This window comes from Phaethon aethereus, assembly GCF_964289735.1.
Source record: "Phaethon aethereus genome assembly, chromosome: 14".
NCBI classification, from domain to species: domain Eukaryota; kingdom Metazoa; phylum Chordata; class Aves; order Phaethontiformes; family Phaethontidae; genus Phaethon; species Phaethon aethereus.
The window spans coordinates 19377544-19404325 of record NC_138590.1 but is presented as its reverse complement, the minus strand read 5'-3'; the positions used below and the strand labels follow the sequence as shown (position 1 = coordinate 19404325).

The 26782-nt window shown below is 41.1% G+C and overlaps 1 protein-coding gene across 2 annotated transcripts; it reads left to right on the top strand.

Moving 5' to 3' along the window:
• Positions 1-4623: 4623 nt before the first annotated feature.
• Positions 4624-26295, top strand: P4HA2 (prolyl 4-hydroxylase subunit alpha 2; the record flags this gene model as incomplete). 2 transcript variants are annotated; one of them, XM_082006414.1, is made up of 14 exons in its annotated part: positions 4624-4705; positions 6434-6530; positions 8694-8845; positions 10354-10491; positions 11727-11966; positions 13428-13639; positions 14408-14584; positions 18582-18652; positions 18887-18986; positions 20110-20163; positions 22687-22752; positions 24877-24945; positions 25390-25486; positions 26225-26295. In XM_082006414.1, 14 exons carry the CDS (start codon positions 4624-4626, stop codon positions 26293-26295), a joined length of 1626 nt encoding a protein of 541 aa, XP_081862540.1. The 2 variants fall into 2 exon arrangements, with proteins under 2 accessions (XP_081862540.1, XP_081862541.1); XM_082006415.1 differs by lacking the exon at positions 22687-22752 and adding an exon at positions 22559-22618.
• Positions 26296-26782: the final 487 nt, after the last annotated feature.

Sequence of the window (26782 nt, the reverse complement as noted above, 5' to 3'; positions counted from 1 at the left end):
CCCAAACAAAAAACCTGGAAGAAAGAGAAAACTAGATCTGTTAGGAGTAACTAAAACTTTTCATGAAGAAAATGTTGCAGACAATGTCTGGTGACCTCATATTGACAGAGCAGTGACTTCTGCTGTGGTCTGTGCTCATTATTGGTCATGTCTGAAGCACTGAGCTGGCAGTTTGCTGACCAGTGATGGTATGCAGGTTTTTGACTGTAATTCTATATGGATCAGTGAAGCATTGCACACTTAGTACTCTCTTTTCACTTTTGATCTATATGTTTAGCTGTTTTAGCTGTTAACCTAAATGCATCACTATCTTAAATGTGAACTGCCTGAGTGGCTGTGAGGTAATGTCGTCTCAGTTTTGTGGGCCAGAGACTGAAATACAGTCTTTGAAAGAAATTCAGAGGCTGAAATTAACTCTGTGAAACTCCCCGCCCCCCCCAGTCTTTGAAAAGAGAAGTGACCTTGTTGGTAGTAGTTTGGAGCAGCTGAATCCCACCCCAGTTCCATACCTCCCCTGTCAGAAGCCTGATCACAAAGGGAATGCTGCCCTGTCAAGGAAGTGGAATGGAAGAACACTGTGTGTGTTTTCTGGAGTTCGTATGCTCAAAATGAGAGTTCACAGTACAGCAAGAGTCACGCTTTGGCCTGATTTGCCATAATAAGCAACAATAAGGGGTGTGACTTTTATTCTTTAAATTACATAGCCTGGCCCTATATCAGTTCCACATAGTTTAATTCTTCTGCATAAGAAGTCTGTACTAGTTTGGAGCCTGGATGAAGGACTCACTTTTGCCAGTCACTGTTTTTCGTTAGGCTGTCAGGTGATTGCAGGGTTTCTTCTGACTTGCTTTGTTCTTCTGAGCACACCCTTATCTGGGAATGAAAACTGACATCAGGAGTGAATGATCAGCCATGACACAGGTAATTGAAGATGCAGGTTGCAGTGTTGTGTGTGCTACTACTATACTCTTTTAAAAAAAGCGGCAGAATGCAAATCGAGTCCCTGCACACACCATTGTGCCGACTGAACGGTACTTGCTGGGACTTTGTGGAGCAAAGGGTGGGAGAGAGGTTCATGTTTTTAGGGCCTCTAGCTTCAGCATATGTGGGTAGATAAGCAGCCTCCTGCCTAAAGGAAGGCTCTGTGAGGATCACAGTCTTGTTCTGTGGTGTACAAAGGGGACTGCAGCCTAGCAGTTTGATCAGAAGTGGGAGTCCTGGAGGGGCTGGATGAGTAGTAGGTATCTGTTTCCTCTTCTGACCTGAAAAAAAAGCCCTCCCTTTGGCTCATGTGGGAGCTGGTTTGAATCCCCCATGACTGCATATGAAATTCAGAGCGGGTGAGAAACTGATAACCCTGGTAGATGTGCAAATAACTTTTCTTTTGTAGGTCAGGTCCATATTTTTATATCTTCTTAATTAAGAATTTTTAGAAAGCTTACTTAATAAAGAATTCAGTCTAACTTGTGGAGAAAAATTTAATCCAGGACTATTTTGTCTAGAAGAACCTTTTTTCTGTCTGACAGCACTCTTTCCAGTGCTTTCCAGTGGGAGCAATGATTCATTGAGGTCTTAGGCTCCTAAAGAAGTGTTTGTACAATATCCATTTGGTTGGCTTTTTAGCTCTGTTGGCTGGGCATGTTTAAGGGAAGAAAAGGAGCAAAACATTAACTGTTACTGTATGCAGAGAAGTTTAGTTCTATCAGTGTTGCTGGAACAGCTTCTCGCTATGGTGAGAACTGTCTCTCAGGTAAGGCAGTGGTGTGAATCCTCATCTGTGAGGAACGTGTGGCCTTAGGGTCTCAGTGCTGATGGCCCTTGACGTAGCTGAGTAGCCAGGGCAGCCCGCTTGTCCTGGGCCATCTTACGGCTCTAGCCCAGAGCAGAGTGGACTGCCCACTCTGTTCCTGCATGGGGGTTCTTGTAGCCCATGGCTGAACTGAGCCCCGTGGCTCTGCTGAAGCCTTCTCAGTCAGTTACAGTGGAATGTAGCTATTCTCCCTTAAATATAAGATCGTAAGTTCACCTGTCTAGCATGATGGCTTTGTCATTTGAAGATGCTCTTTGAAAAAATCCAGGAAGGTAGGCAGTTTTTGTCCTGTGGGGACTTATCTGGCATTTCTGTGCAACTAAGTTCTTCCATTCTCTATCTGAATAAAACCCATTGTAAACATTTGTCTCAGTTTAGTTGTTGAGGTAGGAGGTGCTAATGTCCCTTCTGCCTCTCTTACCCTCTTTGTTAGCAGATGGTTTAGCTATGGTGGGGTGGGCATGCATACGTGTGTGTATGCACACATGCTTGTGCTGTCCAAGAATGTGGTTATAACATTATGTTCAGCCTCCTGTAATTAATTATTTCTGCTGGTTTTCCGAGTAACAGCTGTGAAAAGAATGTGTACAAACAATTTGAAAACCCTGCAGCCAGGTGTCCTGCTTGTTCAAGCAAGAGCTGACTTCTCTGTTTACTGAGGTTTCTGTTTATTGACTCAAGTAAGTCTGAGTAGGATGGCAAAGCTGTTAAAGATCTGCTATAAAGACAAGCTGCTAGCTGTAGTAAGTGTTCTTCTTGGCAGATATCCTCAGCCATGAGAGAACATGGTGGGGAGGTGCAGGGCAGAGAATGTAGAGTTGTGTTGTTTTAACTGGAAAATTCCCTTGTAATTGTTTTGCCAGGCTTTGTGTAGTGCATCCAGAAAACCACTCCATGAAACAATGACAGACTACGCAGATGGACAGTTGTGGCTTAATATATCCAAATTAATGTACTTCCCAAGTGCTCTTGACTTGCTGTGCTTTCTGCTACATCACTTACTGTGGCTTTTAGTATTGGCAGACCTCTGTATGGTACTGTTCATTCAGCTTTACTCAATTCTCAGATTACCCATGTACTAGATCTGAACTAACTTAAACAAGCAGTTTGGGAATATGCGGTTTGCAGGGGGGTGAGAAACAGAAGAGGGAAAGGAGAAGACTTATGATGCTGTGAGACATTTTTCCTGCGTGCTCATGCTTGTAAACTCTTGCGGCAAATGTTTCTGATTCCTTATGTAGCCTTTTAAAGTAATCCAAAGAATAATTTAAAAACAATCATCTTGTTGTGTGATAATACATAGAGAATAGAGCTATTTCTAATGTTCTTAGTGATGGTGGTGTGTTTTGGTGTTTTTGTCCGTGGCACTGGTCAGCTCAGCTGAGGGTGACAGTGTCTATCATGCTGTGGGCTCGAAAAACTCAGAAGAACAATTGTCCACCTTTCGCCTCCTGTCTTATGTTGTGCGGGCAGACAGGTGGAGCCCAAGGGAACAATGAGCTACAGTTGTCCCAGAATTATCTTATTTTAATACCTTCCCACTTGCTGCATTGCTTGAAGTTTTAGGATGTTCCATGTGTTTTTTCTCTTCCCTTCTCTCCTCCATCCTCTTTCTCATCAGATTTAAGTGATTCCATTTTGCCCCAAATGGCTGCATGTTTAATGTGCTTTGAGTAAGAACGAGTTGCAAGTGGTCATTTCCAGCCAGCAGTTTGTCCAGTTACAGTGGGTAGGAAAAAAGAATAATTTCTTCTTGGATTAAGGTGAACATTTGTCATCCTCCTTTTGACACTGTGTGCGTGGGTGTTGAGTGTTTGCTGAGCAGCAGTGCTCATACATGAGGGCTGGCTGTGGTGACTGATCCTGCTCGGTGAACAGGCAGCTCTGGAGTGAGCTGTGGGCTGAGCCAAGGGCAGTGCGGGCTCCTCATAAATTCCCTGGAAGAGACAGCCCTGGCCACCAGAAGAATTACAGCTCCCAGGAGGCTCTTCTGTGCAGACCTTGCATCCCTTACTTGACTTGTCTACTACCTTGTCTGCCTGTCTGCTCAGACTGGCTTTCCCTTCCATGCCCGTGGTGGGCTGAGCTCTTAGAAGTGTAACAGTCTGCTTTCAGTCTCCATCTCCAGGGGCTAGGTGTCTAAACTGGCACAGTGTTTGAAATACAGAAGTCAGAAGGGCTGTGCCCAGAGGCCAATATGCTGAGATGATGCATCTTGAATAAGCAGAGTTGGAAATTTCACTTTCAACTTTTCCAGCCATCGCTGCCACTTCCATGCTACAAAAAGCTGTATTTCTTTATTTGGCTTTCTCATTATTTGTGTTTCTAGACAGTTATTCTATAACAGAGTTTCACAGCATGCTACAAGTCTGACCATTTAATTTAGACTTTTGTTATTATTGGAATATAATACGACTTTGTATACTCTCCTATTTTTCTGGAAGTAATTATGCATGAAGTGGAAGGCATTGAGCTGCCCTTGCAGAAGATCTTGCCCTCACTGTCTCTGTGGACAAATACATTGCTTCCATCACTTCTGCCATGTGGGCCTTCCATGGACTGCAGTGTCTTCTGTGTAAATCCCAAAGAGTATACCAGATAGTATTTGAGACTGTTAAGTAACAGCTCCTGTGGTTGAAGAAGACTTTTTAAGCTTTACTGATTGGAATTCAGCGTTTCAAGGATCTAAATAACTTTCATGAGAGTGAAATGACTGAAGATGAAGATTAATGCCTTGGGTTCTTTTCCTCATGAGTAACTTAATTTTTACTACTTTTCCTTTCAGTTAGTTACAGGTTTGAGCTATCTGGAAGATGAAGCCCTGGCTGCAGTCGGTGCTCTTTCCCTGTATTTTCTTGATATGGCACACAGAAGCAGAATTCTTCACTTCCATAGGTATGGAAAGAACCGATGCACAATGTTGTGATGTAGCTAATGTGGTTGCCAAAACTGTTAAAGCTTACAGCTTTCTTTGTATGGTCCTATCAAACACTGTTTGCATTAGGAAAAGCTACTCTTCTCCATTTTGATGCTGTTCTGTGTTGCAAGTCTTGCGTCAGTGCAATCTGTTTGCAGCTGGGTAACTTAGCACATTGTGACCAACATGATACCAGTTTCTCTGGGGGCTCTGACAGTAAAATAAGACAGTGTCTGTGTTTTATTAAGCATTGTGCACCTTTTGTAGGCTTTGACACAGACAAACCTTGCTAAAATGCTTAGTCCTGGATTTGATTTATGAAGAGAATTTAAGTGATGAAGATTGTGACATACTTTCTTTCACAGAACCTGGAATCTCCTGTCTTCTCAAAGTTGGACTTAGGCATCATAAGGAAAAATTAATATCCCCCTTACCTTATGTGTGTTTTGTAAGACCTGAGTAAATCCTGAAGAATTCATGTTGTTTTAAGTCCTGAAAATAGACTGATGTTTATGACAATTTAGTTCTTGTGTTCTAATAGCTGCGATACAACAATGTATGATTGTGGTAGAGCCTAAAATTAAACACAAAATAATTTTGCTGCTGCGACTTAGTCTAATGTTTTCCTGTGGAATAGCGTGGGGAATTTACCCCCTGTAAGGATAATAAAGATGGATTAACTACATCTGGCAGTTCTCCAGAATATGCTTTGAGCTCAGTGGCGCTATGTTTTGGAATGGTAAAACTCAAAACTCCCAGGGGTTTATTTTGCACCAGTCTGTGGAACTGTTCAGCCAGAGCGAGGCAGAGTGGTGTTCACTACCAACCCCCAGCACATGCTCCTGTGCTCTGGAGTTGGCTGAACAGTACTGAGCTACCTGTGTTTTATTTGGTTCTCTTTTTTCCCAAGTAGCTTTTTGTACAAAAAAGGTCCTGTGAAGGATCACCTTTTCTTCACAGTTACCTATTTCTGAACCTTTCCTAACTCTGAAAATAGCACAGCCTGCTGACTGCCATCTGCTTAATCATGCCTCATTAATAATTACTTTGGAATGCTGAAACTAAAGCTGTGGCTGCATTTATAAATCTCATCCGGTCTTTCAGTGTTTGGTCTTTGAAAGGCAAAGTTTGTCATGGCAATTAGGATTGACATGCTAGCAATTTCCACTAATGCTAATCGGGAGAAAGTGTGTATGTCAGTCTATAAATATTAGTCTGGAATTATTCTGTGCTTAATGTTAGGTTGTGTTTCCACAGTTACCTATATTGAAAAGCTGTAATTTTAAGTGATGCCAATGGTTAGACTAGTAATTTATTAGTGTGACCTAATCTGTATCCATATGTAGAACAGATGCTTTGGTAATTATTTGGATCTTTTGTTGCTTTCATTCAATAGCTGTTTTAATGTCAAATCTTCCTTTTGATTGTCTTGCATATAACTATAATACTAAAAGTAACTCAGAGGCAGTGGAAGGGTCACAGCAAAGCTACATGAGCCACTGAAGTTGGGATTTTAAAAGTCCCTTGAAGCATTTGAATGTCAGACCTGTATGTATAATAGCTTTTGAGGTTTACAGGCATTGAAGTGCATGCCCTTAATTTGCCTTGTTCTTTGTGGTGGTTTTAGTAGCCCTAAAGCATTTGAGGTCTGTCTTCTGTGCTACTTTTTTAGGTCTGATTAACATTTGCTCATACTCTGTTTTTAGGTCAAATGACAGACCTGATTTATGCGGAGAAAGACTTGGTACAGTCTTTAAAGGAATATATCCGAGCAGAAGAGACCAAGCTCTCTCAGATTAAAAGGTAGGGGGAGAGATTTGTGTAAAGAAGGGTGACAAAATGGCTGGTCTGTTGTGTTGAGCTACACCACACCTTTGCCACCACTCTTTGCTGTTAGATCTTGTTAGCGTTTTCTCAGTAGGTCATGACAGTGAGACCACAGCTACTAGCTTGGTTTATTCCCATAAACCTGGAGAGGGGGCCCTGGTTCAGATATTGTTTAGACTTTGCTTGTTTAGAAACTCTTGTCTACTGGGCTCTTCCCACTTTCCCTGTCCTTGTACCATCACAGTGCTCATGTGGAGAAGACACTATTTGTGTCAGAGGAGCCTTGTTCATGTGAGATAAATGGCTTTGGGTGCCAGTGCTCTGTGCTACCTGTTGTTCATGGCATCAGCACTGCTTACAACAGTGAAGTGTGACAGTTGCATTCGGTGGAGCACACACGAAATCCCCAGCTTTCTTCCCATGTTGGCTTTGCTCTCAGGGTCAGCTCTCCTGCCTTGTTCTCTTCAGTCGCTGACCTGGCTACAGCACATCTTGGACATTATCCTGTTCACTTAAATCACTTGAAAGGCTCTTGCTGACAAACGGTATTTTCTGTCCTTAGGAAGTCCCTTAGGAAGACTGTTAATGCTTATCTAGCTGGAATTAATATCTAATAGGGTGTGACACTAGAATAGTCTAAATAAGGTCCAGGTTCAGAGGAGCTGAGTGTCTCTAAACAGAGCCATGCTTTCCAAAGAATTTCTGAACTCCAGGTTGTATGTGGCAGTTTGATCTCCCTTTGGGGGTGTAGGGTGGGGATGGGGCTATGGAATAAGTGAAATGATATGAATTCCTTGTCACTTGTATAAATAAATGTTCCTTTCTTGAAAAGCTGCCCTTTTGAGGAACAGCAATCTCTTTAAGTATTGTTAAAGAGAATGTCAGTTCAATCTGTGTACAAACTGGTCTTTTTAAAATTTTTTTTTTTCACGGACTGACATTTGCAAAGTGCTCTTTTAATGTGTTAAATTTTCAGTTGACTTGTATTTTGGTGTATTTCTAAGCAAGAGTATTCTAGTACTGTGTCAATATTTGAGCCCTCACACCCTGCTAGTGTATGAGGCATGTGCTTTGTTACAGCGGTGCTAAATGTTATCATTTGAATATGGAAACTCTTTTCAGTATTTTGTTTATTAGTTCCAGTGCTAAGTTTATGATTCAAAAGCACATTGTGATGTGTATAAAGAGACTAGAACTTGATGGTATTTACTACTTTGCAAAACAAATATTAGAAGTAGTGGAAGTCTAAATTAAAAAGGGAGTGCAGGTGAGACTGGTCTTAATATGTTGTTGGTTTGATATCCCTGTAAAAGATCTCTGGCAAAACCATCTTACTTTTGTTCTGCTGCACCATCATAGAGAAGAAGCCAGGTAGTCTGACAATATTTGCCTGTGTTTATGTAAAGTTGTGACCATAGCTTGTTCACATTTTACTGAGTTTGAGATTACAGGCTCAAAGGGGATTTCTTTGGTTATTAGCTTATCTCAGCAGAGTGTTTTCCTCCTATGGAGTACTGACTGAGGAACACACAGCTTGGCCAACTGCTTGTGTTAAGGGGTAATATGAAGGGCAGCAGCAGAAGCTCTGACTGTAGCATCAGCAGTGTAGTTGGCAGTTCAGGTGTAACACAGGCGCTGAAGTTTCCCACTACTGCTTTGAAGCTGACCCAACAGTGCCGACTAGGTGACAGCACTGCTACTGTACTGTCTGAGGGTTTCCAGTCTAAAAATCAAAGCTTATGGTTTAGTTCCCATAAAAGCTAAAAAGTTTTTTGGCTGTTATTTGTGCTTGTATTTTTACTAAGGTAGATAAATGGCACTCACAGTGATTGTGTGCAATCTAGTTATTTTCTGAAGTGCAGTATGCTGAAAATTGATGGCTAAGACTCATTGCAAGTGAGATGCATACCCACTGTAGTAAGGTTTAAAATAGTAAGCAGGGAAACAAATTCCTTTTAAAAGGAAAATACTATTGTAATTTAAAAAATCGGTTGTGCTTTATCCTTGTGAAGTTGAAAGCTGGTTATGATGGTGAAAGCAGCAATAAATTGATTCTAGCTGTGTAATTAGGATGACTTAAGAAGGAAGACATGTGTTCATAAATAGTCTTCAAACTGAGGCATACACTTCTTGTTCCAGCTGGGCTGAAAAAATGGATGTACTGACTAGCAAATCAACCTCTGATCCAGAAGGATATCTGGCACATCCTGTAAATGCATATAAGCTGGTGAAGCGTTTAAATACCGACTGGCTAGAACTGGAAAACCTGGTTCTTCAGGACACAACAAATGGTAAGGAGTTACAGGCGAGAAGATCAGTAGGAGGTGGCCTTACCAACACAGTTGCTTATCCTCCTTATATTCTGGAAAGCTGCAAACTCAGCTGTGGCTTAAATATTATTGCCAAGTTTGTTTGAAACTTAAACTAATGACTGGCCTCTTGTTTAGTAGTTACCCAAGTGAGTGGAACTTGTCAGTGAAACACATCTGCCAAGACTCGAAGAAACCATTATCTGTCTTAGGCCTGTTGCATTTTGCTTGGCTTGTGCTGTTTGGGGCGAAGGGGAGAACAGGGTACATGAAAGCGGTCAGCTGTGTTGGCAACTATTGCTTTACGCCTAGTCTTGAGCTTTATATTCCTCTTATATCATAAATTACTCATCTGCTTTCCCCGTCTGCTGCTCCTCTTGGCAATCATTGTTTTTTTGACCATGTTGATCAGTAGATAAGATTTAATTATCAGCCCCAGCATTAACTGTTGGCAGATGCTGTAGTCAGTCTGTTGATAACAGGATAATACACAATTGCTGTCTGTAAACCTATTGTTCTAAATCAAATGCTTCCAGTACTAATTTTTGCTTTTGCATCATATTGTTAAAGTGTCTGCCTGAATTTGCTTCTGTAGCTTTTTTAAATGCAGACTTGTTTTTACTGGACTCCTCAAAAGTAAGGGAGAAGAGGCTATGTTTTTCAGGCAGAACACTGTATGTTTTTGCTTTCTACTCTGCATATGCTAAAGTTTAGATACTTGGAAGTTTTTTCCAGCCAAGATTTTTATTGCCTTTTGGAATAGTCACCCTAGATGGAAATAAAATACTCTGACTACTTCTATCATTAATTCTTTTTCTAAAAGGCTTCCTTTCCAGTTTTGCTTGCTGCATAACTGGAAATGGCTGGGTGGTTTTCCTTCAGTTGATTGCCCCCAGTTCTGCCTAACCAACCTGCTATGTAACCTTGATTTATGTAGTGCATTTAATTGTATTTCTAAATGTCACCTGCTTTTTACTTGTCAGGCTTAAAAGCCTCTTATTGAGTAAGGTCCTGCCCTTACTTACGGGACCCTGGATCAGGGTCTCCGTCCCTTGAGCTGAGATTTGAAAAGCTCTTACGGCTTTACAGGGTGGAGTACAGAGTCTGAAATCATTATTCAGTACCATTATCCAGACCTGCAGTTGTCTCTGGATATTGCAAGAGATTGTCTATGATATTGCAAGAGAACTGGTGAAAGCTATTAAGCATTACAGGAGAATGAAGATCATTAGATTCACACTACTTCAGTAATTGTGTGGCACAAGAAAATGGAGGCTTTTAGTTATTTATCCTTTATCTCTTGCTTGTGAACTGTGTTTCTTAAAATGGGACAGAAAACAATGTTTTTAACTTCAGAGCGTAATGAGAGGCTTTAAACAGGATTATTTGAATGTCAATTTCCAAAACAAAGCAGATGTTTCTTCTGTGTTAATCTGGTAGTGATATTTATTCAAACTCTGGAAATAACATCTTTCCCTTTTGCTGCAAAGGCTTTATTGCAAATCTTACAATTCAGCGTCAGTTTTTTCCAACTGAAGAAGATGAGACTGGAGCCGCAAAGGCTCTGATGCGCCTGCAGGACACATACAAACTGGATCCTGAAACGCTCTCTCGAGGAAACTTACCTGGTAAGTGCACAAAGGTCTCCTTTCCTTTAAGATGAAGGAAGTGGTAACATCCCCAAACTCTCTCCAAAAGTCCTTTTTCAGTAGTTAGGAAGGACCATGGTGCTGAAAGTACATGCAGCTTAGATGCTTGAGGATATATCTACTTCAGCACTTCGAGAACAACCTTGAGGTTGTTCCCACCTGAGCCAAGGAGCCGTGATCTGCAGTGACCAGCTCAAGTAGCATTTTTTAATTAGCATTACTTTAAAAGAAAATGCTAATTTTTATAATTGCTTTTTATAATCACTATACCAAAACTGTTAACAAAAGATAACATATATTCTTGTGCTGGTTACTGTGTAAGCAAATACCATGGGTACTTCCTGTCCCTAGTAACTTCGGAACTGAGGGAAGGAACTGCTCTAATTGATTGCTGTGATGGCTCTTAAGAAGCTTGGCTCTGTTCTTGTTTGCTGTGGTCTTCTAGCAAGGCTTTGGTTTGCCCCTGTTCTTTATTTGAAATGGGGACTATAAAGATTTTTGCCACGGAGAGATGTTTTGGAAAGAACACAGTTGTATTAGGATGCTTCAGTGTGCAGCTTTTTCAGTGCAGCTGAGTCCTGATAAATGTTTGTTGTTGCTGCTGCTTATGAAACACTTACTGAAACTGGTAATGGTTGCTAGCAACACACTAGCTACAAACAGAATGGGCTTCATTGGAGTGTGGGTAGATGACCTAACAATGAACTTAAAAGTAAGTCTTATCTGTGCATCTGCTGAGCTGGAGCAACCGGAAGTCAGTGTGCAGTTAAACAGTCAGATGGATACTCAGTTTGTCTAAATAACCATCAGTTTGCTTATGTACATCTCCAGTCAGGAGCAAACAAGCTGGCTCTGCGTACAGTCAGGCTTCTCTGATCATCTAACAGTGTTAACTTGTAGGTTCAGTAAAGTCTAAGATGTTAGTCTGCCTTTGCCTACAACAGAAAACAGAATAGCTTAGCACCAATTTCTATGTTAAACTTCCCTTGGTTTCCAAAGGAATTAACGCCACAGAATTAGGACAGAATGTAATCTTTAATTCTGAAGATGGTCAGTTTGGTACAGAACCTAGAATATATTGTCAAAGCATTGTCTTTTAGAAACCCTTTTGAATGATAAAAGCGTGTGTTTACAGGTATTCCTCAATGTGCCCATGTATTTGAAAGCAAAGATGCTTCTGTGTGGCTTGCTTAAGGCTATCTTTTCGGTTTTAGGAACAAGATATAGATCCTCTTTGACAGTGGGTGACTGCTTTGGTATGGGGAAGACTGCTTACAATGATGGAGACTACTATCACACAGTACTCTGGATGGAACAAGCCTTAAAACAACATGATGAGGGGGAGGATACAACAGTCAGCAAAGTGGAGATCCTAGATTATCTCAGCTATGCTGTTTTCCAATTTGGGGATTTACACAGAGCCATGGAGCTCACCAGACGTCTGATATCCCTTGGTAAGAACAAAAGACCTGCTATTCTAGCGCCGGGGGGTGTTGCCAGCAACAGAGCCAAGACAGTTGTGGCTCATACATATCGGTGAGCTGACTGGGAGGATATCTTGCCAGATGACTTGTAATAAATGTAGGTCCTGGAAAAAAGTCTAGTTATACATGAAGTATCTTTAACAAGCTGTCTTACAGGCCATGCCGTTTTTTACCAAAAAAACCCAAATGTGTGACTGCAGTACCTGTGTGCTTTGTGTACTGAGATGTTGTGTTTGGTAATGGTTAAAGCCTGGGTTGTCTCAAGTGGAGATCAAGGCTACCATGGCCTTAGGCAGTGCTGTATCATCTGTAGAGTCCTATTGACTTCACATATTCCTCTTTATTCCTCAGTGCAGGCACTCTTTGATGCCAGAAGAATACTTTGCCTGAGATTTTAAAGTATTTATTTCTGAATATTCAGAACAGATTGAGTTTCTTAAAACCTCCTTTTATCTCTGGTCTGTTTTTCCCTTGAATGTGTATTGAATGTAGCTCCCTCTGCAATAGGGTTTAGCACCTATAGCAGAATGCAAATCCTTATCAGCACCTAGCAGTGGAACAGACTTGGCAGTCCCTTCTGGGAGCAGCAGCTTCCTCTGCTCTGGGCTCAGCTTCCTTATCTGGCCACTATTAGCCTATGCTCTAATGAGTGGTTACTTCAGTGGCCTTCTGGGTTAGTTAACGAAGATAAACAAAACAAGCTTGGAGGATCAGAAGGGAAACTGTTCTAAGTGCTAGTGTCCAGAAACACTTTGTGGTGAATGGACAGTTGTTTCTTCTAAGTTATGCTGGGTAAAGATCTATTGATTATGTTTATTGATTCATACCAACATCATTAATAAATCACTAACGACAGGTCCAAAGATGCTAGTGATCCAGGATACCTCCCATATAAACCTGTTACAGGCTTTTAGAGATGGATGCTGTAGGTGGGCTGTTAAGTGCTAACGCATACCTCTGAGCTTCCTGATTCTGGAGGAAGTCTTTGGGACTGAGGGCTGTGGCTGAGACTGCACTTGGGGAAAGCATGTTTGTGCAAGTGTGGATGACGAGTGTGGTGGAGAAGGGGGAGTGAGACAAGTAGATTGGCTTGATCTCTGCTGATGAGTGCTGCTCTGCTTATCTTGGGTAGATCTGGGTAGAAAAGTTGAATGAAAAGGAGAGATGTGAAGACCATGAAAACTCCCACTCTTTTTTCCCCTGGAATACAAGTTCTGTGACACGTCCTTCCAGAAATGATTCTTTCAGACTATGCCTACCTTTCTGCAAAGAGGAACTTCCCAGTGCTGGATTTCAGTGCAGACTGGACCAGTGCCTTGCCTGATACTGCTTTAAGAAGGGGAGAATTATTGCTGTCTCAATATGAAGACTTTTGTATTAACAGTTCCTGAGATTGCATAAATCACTGGTTCTGTTTTTCTCCCAATGAAGACAGTACTCATGAGAGAGCAGGCAGTAATCTGCGGTACTTTGAGAAGTTGCTGGAGAAGGAGAGAGAGGAGAAGGAGAAAGAGAAGTCAGTAAACAAGACCATGACAACAACAGAACCAGTGGTGCAAAGTGGTGCCTATGAGAGGCCTCTTGACTACTTGCCAGAGCGTGACATCTATGAGGCCCTTTGCAGAGGTGAAGGGGTGAAAATGGTAAGAGAAAGGCAAGACTTTCTTGACTATGCTGCCTTTGCATAAGGATGATCGAGCTTGCTGGGAGGTGTTAAGTTTAGCCTCCTGTGAAGCTGTTTTTAACAAAAAATTAAATGTAGTTCTGTCCAGGCTGAGATTTCTACCTTGTCTTAGCCTCTCTGTCTTTAGTTGTTAATCCTAGACAGAAAAACAGCTCTCAACTGTACCTCTTAAAGGTTGTTGAAAATTGATTCTCCTCAATCTGTCTATTCAGCCATTTCAAATGCCGACTGTACCAAGAGGCTTTTTCCACTGAGAGCTGCTTATGCTTTGCCACACCTGTAAATCATGTTATTCCTTCCATCTTGCATCTTACAGACATGCATTTTCACCAGCCAGTTTCCAGTACCTTTCAGCAAACATGGCTTTAATTCTCATTGCAGGGAAAGGAATCCATTTATTCCATCTGCATAGTCTTAATTATAAGAACCAGACTTTTTTTTTGCAGCTGGCTATTTTTGTAGTTATTTGCTTAATCTGTAACCTATTATAGCTTAACTCTTTTAAAGGTTAGTGTTTCAGATGTTGCTCAGTGGTATCTTGAGTGGCATATGTTGTTTTTTATTTGCAGTAAATTGCAGAATCACTCATGCTTACCTCTTAAATTTGCTAGTCAGTTGATGGCTTTTCCAGTGTTTGTGGAATGAAGCCTGTTTTGCTTTTTGTCTTGCCTGTTTTAAGTTCATGAAAAGTGGTTGAGCAAACAGTGTTTTGTTTGGCGTGTTTCAGACACCTCGAAGACAGAAAAGGCTGTTTTGTAGGTACCATGATGGAAACAGAAACCCTCACCTGCTCATAGCTCCCTTTAAGGAAGAAGATGAATGGGATAGCCCTCATATTGTACGATACTATGATGTCATGTCAGATGAAGAAATTGAGAAAATTAAACAACTAGCTAAGCCAAGGGTAAGTTTCCCCTCTTCCATCTCACTAATGACTGCTAATTCCATGCTTTAATCTCTATTAGCAAAGACTAGGCAAAGGGTTTGAGAGATCTGGTTTCATACTACAGATGATACACTGCAGCTGTGAGCCTAAGGGGAACGATTTCGAAACTGCCTGGTGATGTAGGACCATAAAGCCCAGGCTCCTGAAGGTATTTATGCGTTGTTGCACTTAATTATGCAAAGTTCTCAGTACATGGCTTAGAAACCTTTTGGGAAACTAGGGAGTAGACCTGAAAAGGGAGATGAATGACTGGGTTACAGTGATGGGAGTAGGTGTCCAATGTATCTTGAGTCTGCCTTTTGAAATGGAGCTGAACTTCAAAACAAAATCAAAAAAGCCCAAATCTCAACAGAAGAAACAATTGGGATTTTTTTAAAGTTGTGCTAGAAGAATATAGAAGAATAAGGTTTGTTTTTTTGCTTTGGGTAACCTGGAATCCACTGCTGCTGTTTCAAACCATACACTAGACGTGCACAGAGGCAGGCACTGTAGATGCTGTGGTGCATCCACGAGTGGAACTGTGGCATTCTGAAGCCACACACAGCTTGCTGGGAATAATGTGGTGCACTTACACACAGTGGAGAAATCATTTGTGCTCTTAAGTAGTTCCCAATCTGGGACGTGGGAAGGACGGAGTACTTGTAAGGATGAATACACAACGCAGTCATTCTCCCAGAGCACTTTAGATCTGACTTTTCCGCCTAGATAGCTCTCTGGGCAGCAGAGAAATGGATGTGACGGCTTCAGTATGCTGAGTGTAGATCCAGCCCAAGGCAGCAGCTTTGAGTACGTTAGTTTTGATGCAATACCTGTTACCCATGGTGTGAAGTCTAGTGACTCTGCACACAATAAAAAAGCAGGTACCTAATGCAAAGCTAATAATTACTTTGATTTTTCTGGAGGTGAAATTTCCTGTCTGTTGCCTCTCTGGCAAAGAAGTGTGGCAGTATGAGGTCAGTACTAGATGCTACACATTTTCTGTCGGGTCTGCCAAGCATGTAAAACTAAACATTCTATATTTATAGATGAATGGTTCATTTTAGCACTCTTCTAGCTACTGCTATGAAATGTATTAAAACTCTAGTCAAGAATTTAGGGGACATGGTGGTTCTGGATTAATGGTTGGACTTGATGATCTTAAAGGTCCTTTCCAACCTAGTGATTCTGATTCTGTGAATTACCCTTCTGTATATGTTTCTAAATGTAAACATAAATATCTAGCTAGACTGAGAAATGGATGCTTCCTAAGAACATTAATAATTTGGTATGTTTGTGAAGCTGGATTTCTATGACTACCAGTGGGCTGTGGGAGTGCTGGCAGAACACTCCTGTCTCGATGAGGACTCTCACCTCCATAAATGGAGACTTCTTCCTATTACATCATACTGTAAAACTTCAAGAGCTTCAGATAAAATGGAAACATTCAAATAGAGCAGGTCACTTAATTTATTTAGAATGTGCTTAATTTGACACAATAAGGCAGCTATTATTTTTTTGTTAGGTTTCCCTTTTTGTTCAAAGCTGAACATAAGATTCAAAGTTTTATGGAAAGTCTTAAGTCTTGCTCACTGAGTTTCCTCTTACATTAGTAATGTAAGAAAATTCTTCATATAATCTGTGTAGTGTAGAACTGGGATCAGTCCCTGTAAGAGTAGGTATATACTGTAGTCTTAAGATTCAGATGAAAGTTTTCAATTAAAAAAAGCTTTCTTAACCTATTTTGTGTAAATCTGTCTTTAGCTCAGCTGCAGGAATAGCTTTAAATTCTGCAGTACTATGAAAGCATGGAAAATGCAAGTGCTGTGATGAGATGGTCCTTAATAATATAGCTTAATTTCAGCCAGGAAATTTTAGTTTGTAATCATGGAAGCTTTCAGACAGAACTCTGAAGTAGTATGTTAGTTTTGGGCTCAGAAAGATGAGCACTTCCTTTGTTCTAAAATGCATTTGCAAGAAATATCTGCTTTTGGGTCCAAGCACTTTAACATTATCTGCAGTTTACACTTGCCAATATTTTTTGTTTTGTAGAGAAACAACATCTGTACGTGATTGAGAGTAGCTGTATTCAAGTTGGTTTTCATGCTTGTTTTGCAAAATGCAATCACTTTTTACTTAGCTCCAAAAAGTAGTTCCAACTTTTCAGGCAATACATCACAGCTGACTGGGAAGGGTCAAGAAAATTCTTAACTTTATTGGTGTGGATGGCATTGGGACAGACCTGCCATGAAAGTATGAGAACCTTATTTCCAAAGTTCTGGATGCTACTTGCAATGCCGGCATGCCTGAACAGCTCAAAATTTGGCATGGAGGAGGACACATGAATATCTTTGAACTCAGTGCTATAGGATTTCAGCAATACAGAATTTCAGAAGGAAAAGCCAATGGAAGTGTATACTAAACTTAAAAACAGACCCTAAGAGGAAGACTGGATGAAGCTTCTGCCTAATCCAGTATGTTATGATTCCTCAAAGCCCAGCAAATGCCTATTATAAGGCTGCTTTTTCCTCCCTGAGAGAGGAAGCCTCACATTTATCAGTTGGTTATACCAAGTGAGGTATAGATTGTATGTCTTAAAGGAAGAAGCCTGCCTATCAGAAAGAGAAAGGGAGATATTGAATAATATGAACGTACTCGGGCTTATTTTAGTTCTGATTTCTTGAGATAAAATGCTAGGTGCAGAAATCAAGCAAGCATGTACAAGCTTGAAAATGGCAGCAGAATGAAAAGTTTGAGAAGCTAAATTATATCCCAAAAGCTGTGCTTCACTGTACAAGTGAAGAACAACATTCAGTCAGCCTGGCTTTTCTGTTATGATTTATGCAGGAGAAATCTGGAACAAAATAACAGTGAGTCAGAATTACAGGACCATCTGTGCCAAGAACTCTTGTATAGGGACAAGACAGCTGACATGGATTGTAAAGCTGGCTGGAGACTTATTTGAGGAAAATTGAAGGAAATAATGACTGCATGCTCTGAAGAAAATGCAAATGAAAAGGCTTTCTGTGACCTATAATTAAGTGGAAGGAAGGAGGCATGATTTAAAGTGTTTGTGGTTTGCAGGAGTTAAATTTAAATGTGGTCTGAGTTTACAGTCAGAGAAAGGAGTGTCCCAGTTCTTATTCTCAGCTGCAAGTATGAAACCGAAGTGATCTGTTATGCTAGCAGTAGTCTATCGTTTTGATACCACAGCAAATCTGATCAGTTTTGCCAAGTTCCAAATTCTTCCTACAAAAATTCACTGTGGCCTAATGGTGGTGATGTATTACTTGCTGTTTAAAATGTATAGGTGAACTGTGCTTTTGCAGAGTTACCTTCATAATGTAGTAACATTATCTCAAACTGTCTCTGAATTAGATGTTCCAGGCATCTTCCAACTGGAAAATCTGAGCATGGTAATGTTGAGAGTTGTCCTCAGGAGTTTTCTACCACTTTGGATTTGCCTGCCCCATAATTTGTAACTCGTTCTGTAAAAGTGTTCACTTGTTATTTTTCATCTGAGAATGAGGTGGGGTTTTTTCAGTCCATGTGAGGAGCAGGCTGATTAAATTTATGGAGTATGCAATGATTTTTCTTTTCACCAAGAACCGGGCTTCATATGTTCTTAACTTTTGTTGTTGTTCCCTATTGCTAATACTGACTCCAGCTGTTCAAAAAAAATTACCTTCAAAACCTGTTCAGCGAGCAGTACTCATGGATTTAATGAATATCATGGCTTGTGCAGCCAGTCCAATTCTTTTTCCAGGATCAAATGCAGGTGATGGATTGCACATGTGTCTCTGCATGTACTGTTCTGGCATGAAATCGGAACAAACGCTAGGTTGGAACTGTAACTTTCATCCAGTTATCTATTGAAGTTGGACCGGTGGGTGTTGATTTTGGTTAAGATGAGCGAATATTTTTTTTCCTAACCTGTAGTTGATGTGTTTCTTCCCCCTTGGGATTTTTTTTGACACAGCTGGCACGAGCCACAGTACGTGATCCCAAAACCGGTGTCCTTACAGTGGCTAGCTACAGGGTATCGAAAAGGTAAGCATAGAGAAGAGCTTAGCTTTAAGGGTTTTGTGCTTAACAGCTGTCGTCTGCTACCTACAGCTGAAAACGAAGTGCTTTGCATGTAGCAAAAGCTTGCACAACAAATGCATGGTAAATGGCTCTTTTGGCCGTCTTTTAGCCACATCAGAAGAATCCTTCTGCCTTGGGAAATGGGTTGTTGTGGTTGGTATTCCAAAATAACATGTTTAAATCCTTTCCTTATCCCAGCTCATGGTTGGAGGAAGAAGATGATCCTGTTGTGGCCAAGGTGAATCAACGAATGCAGCAGATCACAGGTTTAACAGTGAAAACAGCTGAACTATTGCAGGTTGGTACACTTGTCTCATCAGATTTCATGCTAGTAAAATTAGCTGCTGGTAAGGGTGGTGTGGTGCTTATGCAGATATAAACATAGGCTGGCTCTTACCCAGTCCCTCTTAGCAGTTCTGTTGTCATCTGACTGTGCACACGGAGTAGGTTAAGGTGTTTATGAAGAGTGTGGGGTGTTCCCAGCTGCTGCTAGCTATAAGGACCTGGCAGGTAGGTGTTTTCCCTTTGTGTGCCAGGCAGAGAAGGGTGGAGATACCAAGGAACAGAGGATAACTTTGTGCAGGAATCTGATTTACCAGTTTGGAGGGAAATACCTGCCACTTGATTTTCAAGTCTGCGAAAGTTGAACCTCCTTCCTAGTGAACCTTTCAAAGACCCAAATATCTTTCATAGTCCTGCTATATTCTCATACAAAGTCTGATCTTTGGCTGTCTGAGGGGAGGAAGGAGAGTAGGAGTGGTACAGCATTGCCAGAATAGCTGTACCTTAGCCTGATTTAAGTGCTGTTGATTACTGGCTATGCACAGAAACCAGGTAATTGTGTAGTGATCTGGGAGACATGTTAAGTGCAGCCTCAGAGTAACAAAAATCAGAAGTTACGTGATCTTCAGATAAAGTAAGCAAAACAGTGCTTTTAAGCTACTTTGAGCCATCTGTGTTCCTGGGTGGGCATGTGTATGTAACAGATCATACATGTATGGCAATCTAACTCTAGGCTGTTTATCTCCTAGTTTGGACACACATACTAGAGAAATACATGCACTCAGCTCCCTCCTTTTCAGAGGAGGGAGCAAGAGTGGTACAACTATTGCTGCTCATTCATGTTAAACAGACTGTTGTAGTGGTAAGTGAAGAATACTGCCATTGGAAAAACATTTGGCACTGAGAAATATTCTCAGTGAAACCCTTAAACTGTGAAAGGGAAAGACCACTTAAGTTGTTTCTCATCGATGTACTTAATTACTCTTTAGGTTGCCAGAAATGAAGTGTGTTACAGATAACAATCTTGCCACAAAGTGCTGTTTCTCAAAGCATGTTTTGGGGCTTGGAGCAAATGCTATTTTCTGCAAAAGTCGCTTGCAGTTCAGTGGATGTTTATGCTTCCTTCTTCCACGCTGTAGGTTGCCAACTATGGAATGGGAGGGCAGTATGAGCCACACTTCGATTTCTCTAGGGTAAGATCGCACTTTCAGTTATTGCTTGGTGGGGATGGGGGAACAGTTTGTTTTGAGAGAAGTGTTGAAACTGTTTTCTGTGAAAACACTTAATGTGTAGCCCTATGGCATGAGATGGGTTATGACCTTTGGAAAGCCTTCACACTGCCTTCTCTGATGCTGAAAGCTCAAAGAGAACAATGAACAAATCTGTCACCTTGGTTCCTTGCAGAGTATAGAAACACTAAAAGGTAGTCATGCACCGCTTGAATGTGGTCTTTCCATTACTTTATTAGGAAACTGAGGTCCGCCAGCCCTGGGTTGTGAGTCTGCATTGTTCCATTAGGCTTCCAAGTCCATCCAGGTTGTCAGAGTCCTCCTTTGTTGGATATTTTAAAGCACTTTGCAGGAGCTGGCTGAGGAGGAGACATCCTTCCACCTCCCTCCAAAAAAAGTAGCCATCATACAGCCCTTCTGGCACAACCCTTAGTGTGGCTGCAGCTATAGGGTCTGAAGAGTGTTTGTTAGGTCGGTGTTCAGGAGGGCAGTGCTACAGTGAGCAGAACTTGCAGTGGGTGCAGGATCTGTAGTAGGCACTAGAGGGCTCTACCTGGCAGATAACAGCTCTGGTTTGCTGCGAGAGGGGAGAAAAGAGGAACAGAAACTCTTGTCACCCTAAAACAGTTTATTATGAACATGCTGATCATACTGAAGAGCTATGGTGACTGGTAATTTCAAATATAAAACCCATCTGATGCCTTGGTTTCCAGTAGAACCATTTCAGTGGAATCTGGCTTAATTTGGGCTAAGTGGTTTTACCTGGTAGAAGCACTTGCTGCAGCCAGAGTGCAACCCAATAATTGAGTGCAGAATTGAAGCCACCCAATTTAACACTGTTTAAAAAAAAAAAATGAAAATCCTGAACTTCAACACTGTGGAAGCTCATATTCGTTAGCTTTGGCTTGTTGAGATAATTTTCCTGTTAACTTTAAGACTGCTTCGTTTCCGGAGTCAAGCAAATGCACTTAAATTCTCTTCAAAGCCTTTGAACTCAAGGACCTCAGCCATCAAACTGGCCAATGTGGACTTTACTTTTGGATTAGGCAGCTGGGGCAGAGCTCCACTTGGAACATAACTTTGGCTTCAGTCATCAGTTAAGGCAAGGCAGTCATAGAATTTGCCATAGTTTTGGACTGGTCCTCCAGGCTCTCTGTGCATCAGATTTCAGTACTGAAATACAGAATTACTGCTGTGTCTCCCTGCGTCCTGATCAGCCTTGCAACTTCTTGTTCCCTTGCAGTTCTCAAATAGGGACACATTAATAGATGGCTAATTACAATTTTGAGATTTTGTTGGTTGTCTAAAAGTTAGAAAAAACTTGTGATATTGAAGTTGAGAAACGCATGGCTGGACCGGGGTTTGGCAGTGATGGCAGAAACCAGGGAATCCCCTAGATCTCAGTGCTCTTATGTTGATTCTTTTAGGTTGCATTTGCATATGCAGATGCAAAGGGTTGTTTTTTATGAACCCATTTCAGGAAAGACCTTTTATTTCTTGAAATATGTTTCAGGCAGATTGAACTCTAATGTCTTGGAGATGGTGGCTGTGGTTTTCCTTGCTGTCCGTTTTTTCTAATACTGATTTCTGCTTTTCTTTAAGTGTTCAAGAGGATTGTTTTTGTGTAGAAGGGTACACTTTAATGTCTCCTGGCTGAAATTACTTCCTGATTATTAGCAATGTAAATAAACGTTTAACTGCATTTTTTGAAGGGAGGAGAGACACATTGGTATTCTAGATGTGCTTTCTGCTTCTAACCTGGCACCAGTGTGATCTCATACTTCAACAAAACTCAAAATGTTTCCTACAGAGTAAAGACAATTTGATCTTTTTGATGTGGTCCTTAATCGTAGACAGGCAACCACCTGAAAGAAGTTTATTATTGCTATTCTGCAAGTTTGCCTGCTGGCAGAAAGTGCATTTTTGTCACCTTATGACAGTATTTCTTTGAGTCACTCCTACATTTATGAGAATCTAGTGTGTTATCTAAAGCCCAACTGGAGATGAGTTTTCCATATTCACCTCAGTTGTTGACTTTGGATCTGTGCCTAGTACAGTAATGGCCTGTCGTTAAGTTAAAGTTTGCTTGGATAAAATTTGTGCCACAGGACCTGAAAACACTGCATCTACTCTGCCCTAAGAATTGATTCAGTTCTACTTACAGCATCTGAGTGCTATGTGTGTGCAGTTATGTACCCAGGCTGCAATTTGTGATGGCTTTAATGTTGCCCTGTATCAGTTGTCCCCTTTTTATTCCAACTCTTTAAACTGGGCTTAAGGGTCTCTCTGCAGAGCTACACATAGATAACTCTAGTGTGAGCCTGTTTGGAACTTGGGTTAAAGTTGTTGTCTGTTACAGCGACCCTTTGACAGCACACTCAAATCGGAAGGAAATAGGCTAGCGACGTTTCTTAACTATGTAAGTACCTCTGTTTGTCTGCTGTCTGTGAGCTTGAAGTTTGCAGTTATTCTCATTTAATTTTATAGAAAGATGAGCCAGATGCTTTCAAGCGGTTAGGGACTGGAAATCGTGTGGCCACTTTTTTAAACTATGTAAGTATGATGATCCTTTATGCATTGAGTGTAACTTTAGCAGCATCTTGTTTACAGCTTGTGCAGTTGGTTATTTGCAGAGATTCCCTGGCATCTGGAAGTAGGGATTTTGTTGTTCTTGCAGCATCAGGTGCTGTCCCATCTGAGTTGACAGAATTCTGGTATTATTTAACCTCAGAGCAGAAAATTTGCATATAGGGAGCAGCTTCCCCTTTTGGCCACTCTACTATGAAATCTTTGACTTCATTGGATTCCTGTTGGCAGGAGAGGAGAATTTGGCTTATTTCTCAAAGGCAAGTGTTTGGGGTACTCATACGGTATGCTGTGTGAGAACTTGACTATCAGCCGCTTACTGTGAGGCAGTCACGTTCTTGTACCCCTGTTTGACAGCACTTGATGTTGTGGCCTGTCAGTCTCCATTTTAGCTGTTTGTCAAAGCTAAGAGTTACCGTGGCATAGCTGTCGCTTCAGCAAATGGAGGAGACGTAGCTAATAAACTTGGTGCAACTGGGTTACAAATGCAGCGTTGAAAAGATTCATTAGTTGCATGTGTTACGCAGCCTACAGACCATGTACACTGGGATCAAACATAACTGCCACCGATACTAGTGGCCTGATGTTTTCACAGTAGTCTTCTGACAGTATTTGCTCTATCAACTGTACTTACTATATCAGTAGATTAGGTGATCCTAATTACTATGTCTAATTTGAGTGATACAACTTCAAATTTACAATTCTGTGCTGAAATATTTATGGCTGAGCTGGTATTTTGAGTGTGAAATGCAGCTCGAAACGGAACCAGAGATACTTTCAACTTGGTGTGGTGGGGGAGGAAATAATCTCTGAAACAAGAGTCGGAATAAGCTGTGAAATAGTCTGCTGCTAAGAGGCTTTAATTTTACATTGTCTCTATCTGTATTTGTTTGCTTATCGGACTTTTGGACAAGCCTTGATTTAGAGTAAATGATACGTGCCTTATTCTCTGCCAGTTGTACATGGTCAAAGGTGATTTACCCTTGTATGCCCCATGTAGAACATACTGTACATGTACCAACACCCTTACTAAAAAGAGTGGTTGTGTTGCTAAGATGTAGGTATTAACTTGCAAAGTTGCATGCACATGCTTTCTAGTTGGAAGGGGCAAAAACCTATGCACCTATGGCATCTTGTGCCCTTTTATTGTAGGTACCAAGCAGGAGGACACCAGAGTGGTAATAACATCTGCTTTAAACAGAAATCCAAGTTACAATAGAGAATGTGGGGACCTGCGGGAGTGTATTAACAGTAGTTCTGCTGCTTAAATTTGGGAGCTGGATCCGAGTCATTTGTTTGTTTTAATTAGGATCTGATCAAAAACTTACTGAAATCAGTGGAAAGACTTTCTATTTTTATTGGGAGTGTTTCCAGGAACTTCGGTGGGTTTTGGATCAAATCTAGATTTTGTAGTGAATCCATCATTACTGATGAATTCAATAGGGTTAAATGCATTCCAGTGTAGAAGGGCAAAGCATTACAATATGCTTTTCTTTAGAGTCACATAGCTGCGTATGAATTAAAGCTTGATATGCATGAAGCACTTGAAGTGGCATAACATCACTGGTGAACAGCATAGAAACAGTGCAGAAAGTGAGGTTTTTCTAATAGTTTATAGTTTTTGAAGTGGTTGACCAAGATGCATAAACTAAATTATGAAAATCAGTTCCAAAGACATGGTTTCAATTTATGAGGAAACATGTGGTTTAACAGACATTTACTTGTTTTCCTAATTGGGTCATGACCTGGAATGAAATTCTTGAAACTGAATTACTCCGAAGTCCTCTCCCTTGTCCTAGTACTAGCTTATTAGCACTGCGGGCACACAACTTCCTATGGCTAGTTGTCCAATAGATGATACAGAATTTAGATGAAGTGCTGAACAAAAGCCTTCAGCTGAAATAAAAGCCTTCTATAGCAGGTACTGTTACTTTTGCAGTTCTTGCTGGTTGAAGTGTGTCCTTTCCTCATCAGAGGCTTTCACAGAGGTACAAGTAGAGATCTCCCTGTTAGGGCTTGGGGCATTAGCTTGGGGGACTGCATGTGCAAAGAGCATTGTGAATGGACAGTTTGCAAACTTTGTTTTCTCAGATGAGTGATGTAGAAGCTGGAGGAGCTACAGTTTTTCCAGATTTTGGGGCAGCAATATGGCCCAAGAAGGTAAAGTCTGTTTGTGTTTTGCTTGAATTCTCCTCTCATGTTACTGTCTCTGCCTCAGTACTGTCCTGCGTTAATTTAAAAGTCGGCTAATGTGACAAAGTGCTGTTTGTGGTAACTTGATCAACAGGCTGCTGTGTGTCAAGGCAGCTGTAGCTGATTTTGTAGACTGCAGGGCTGCTTACTTTGTTTTACAGTGTATAGTGTGAACAGTTTTTGTTATTAACAAAGAACTTGTGTTCAGGTAGAACTCGTCTCTACTCTGAACATGGTTGAATTAATAGAGCAGGACTAGGGGCTTTTTCTGTGTGCTGTCATTGGTGGCCTATGTTAAAGTGTTTCATAAAAGTCCGTAGCTGAGTTCATAGGCAGTTCCCCTGCTTACTGTAACTTGAATAATTATGTTGACTAGGTTCTGACTAATCCAGGTCTGATTTCACTTTCCAGGGAACAGCAGTGTTTTGGTATAATCTTTTCAGAAGCGGCGAGGGTGATTATAGAACAAGGCATGCAGCTTGCCCAGTACTAGTAGGGTGTAAATGGGGTAAGTAATATGCCTTTAGGAACAAAACCTGAAGGAAGGCTTGCGTGTATGCAAAGCTGGCGATACACTGAACCCTTATAACAGCATTTAATAACCTGAGTGTTGCCATTTTAAATACTGGCGTCATTTGGCTATCATGAGAACTCCCACCACCAATATCATGTAGAATTAAGTAGCTACGTTGTTCAGCTGTAGCTTTTTCTAGAAAGTTTGTTTTGTGTCAATGACAGCACAATGTGTAAGAATGTCACTGCGCTTACGTAGTGTGTCAGCATTAGGATGACTTGAATTATTATTTGACTAGAATTAGGTCTGTTCCTGCAAAGGTTTGCGCATAGTTTTAACTCTGAAAAGGAGGAGAGTATCTTGTAAGGTGAATGTCTGGAGTCTGGGAGTTTCTGCTAACTGCTGAAAGCTTCTCAAGCTTTGTCATCCATTCCCATAGCCACCTCCCTGAGCCTCCAAGGTATTCCCCTGGAGTGCCAGAGCATGCTGATCTATAAATGATACCAGACCAAGAATACACTGCTCTGTTACTGTTGGTCCCAGCCGTGAAACTGGAAAGATCCTTTCTTCCCCAGCCTTTTGCATCTTCCTATATCTTTCCCATTGGATGGGTAGAGGGTAGAGAAGTATAAGCAGGGACCCTCAGACTGAGAGATGATATTTTACTTGAAGTAACTGTGATACATGCAGTGGGTACATGGTGGTAACTAATTTCACATCCTTGTTCCACAGTTTCAAACAAATGGTTTCACGAAAGAGGAAATGAATTCTTAAGACCTTGTGGGAGAACAGAGGTTGACTGAAACCCAGCCTGCTGCAGGCCTTTGTTTCTCTGTCTCCTTTTCTACGGTTTGTTCTTCCAGTTCATTTCTAAGAAATGATCCATCTTTTTCTCCAAGAGTCCTGGCACTTTACACAAAAAAGGACAACAAAATATGTAACACCTGAAAGAAAGTAAATGGCATTGTACACATACTTGTGTTTTGGTTGCTGTTATTTCCATGTTCCCCCTGCCCCTGCCATCCTCCTTCAACCTGCCTTCCGCCCTCCCAGCTTTCTCTGTACTAGTGGTGCAGACAGTGCTGTGGGTGATTCAGTATGTTTGGGTGCCTGGTCTTGTGCCTTTTGTACCTCAGAACACTTAGATGTTAAATATTTCTTTGAACCAAAGGGGTTTTTTAAGTTTTGTGTACATGTTGATATTATTGTATTTCTATGGATCACGAGTTTTGAAGCAGAAATAAATGTTCTTTCCATAAAGTGATTCTCTATTCTGTGTTCTTAATATCA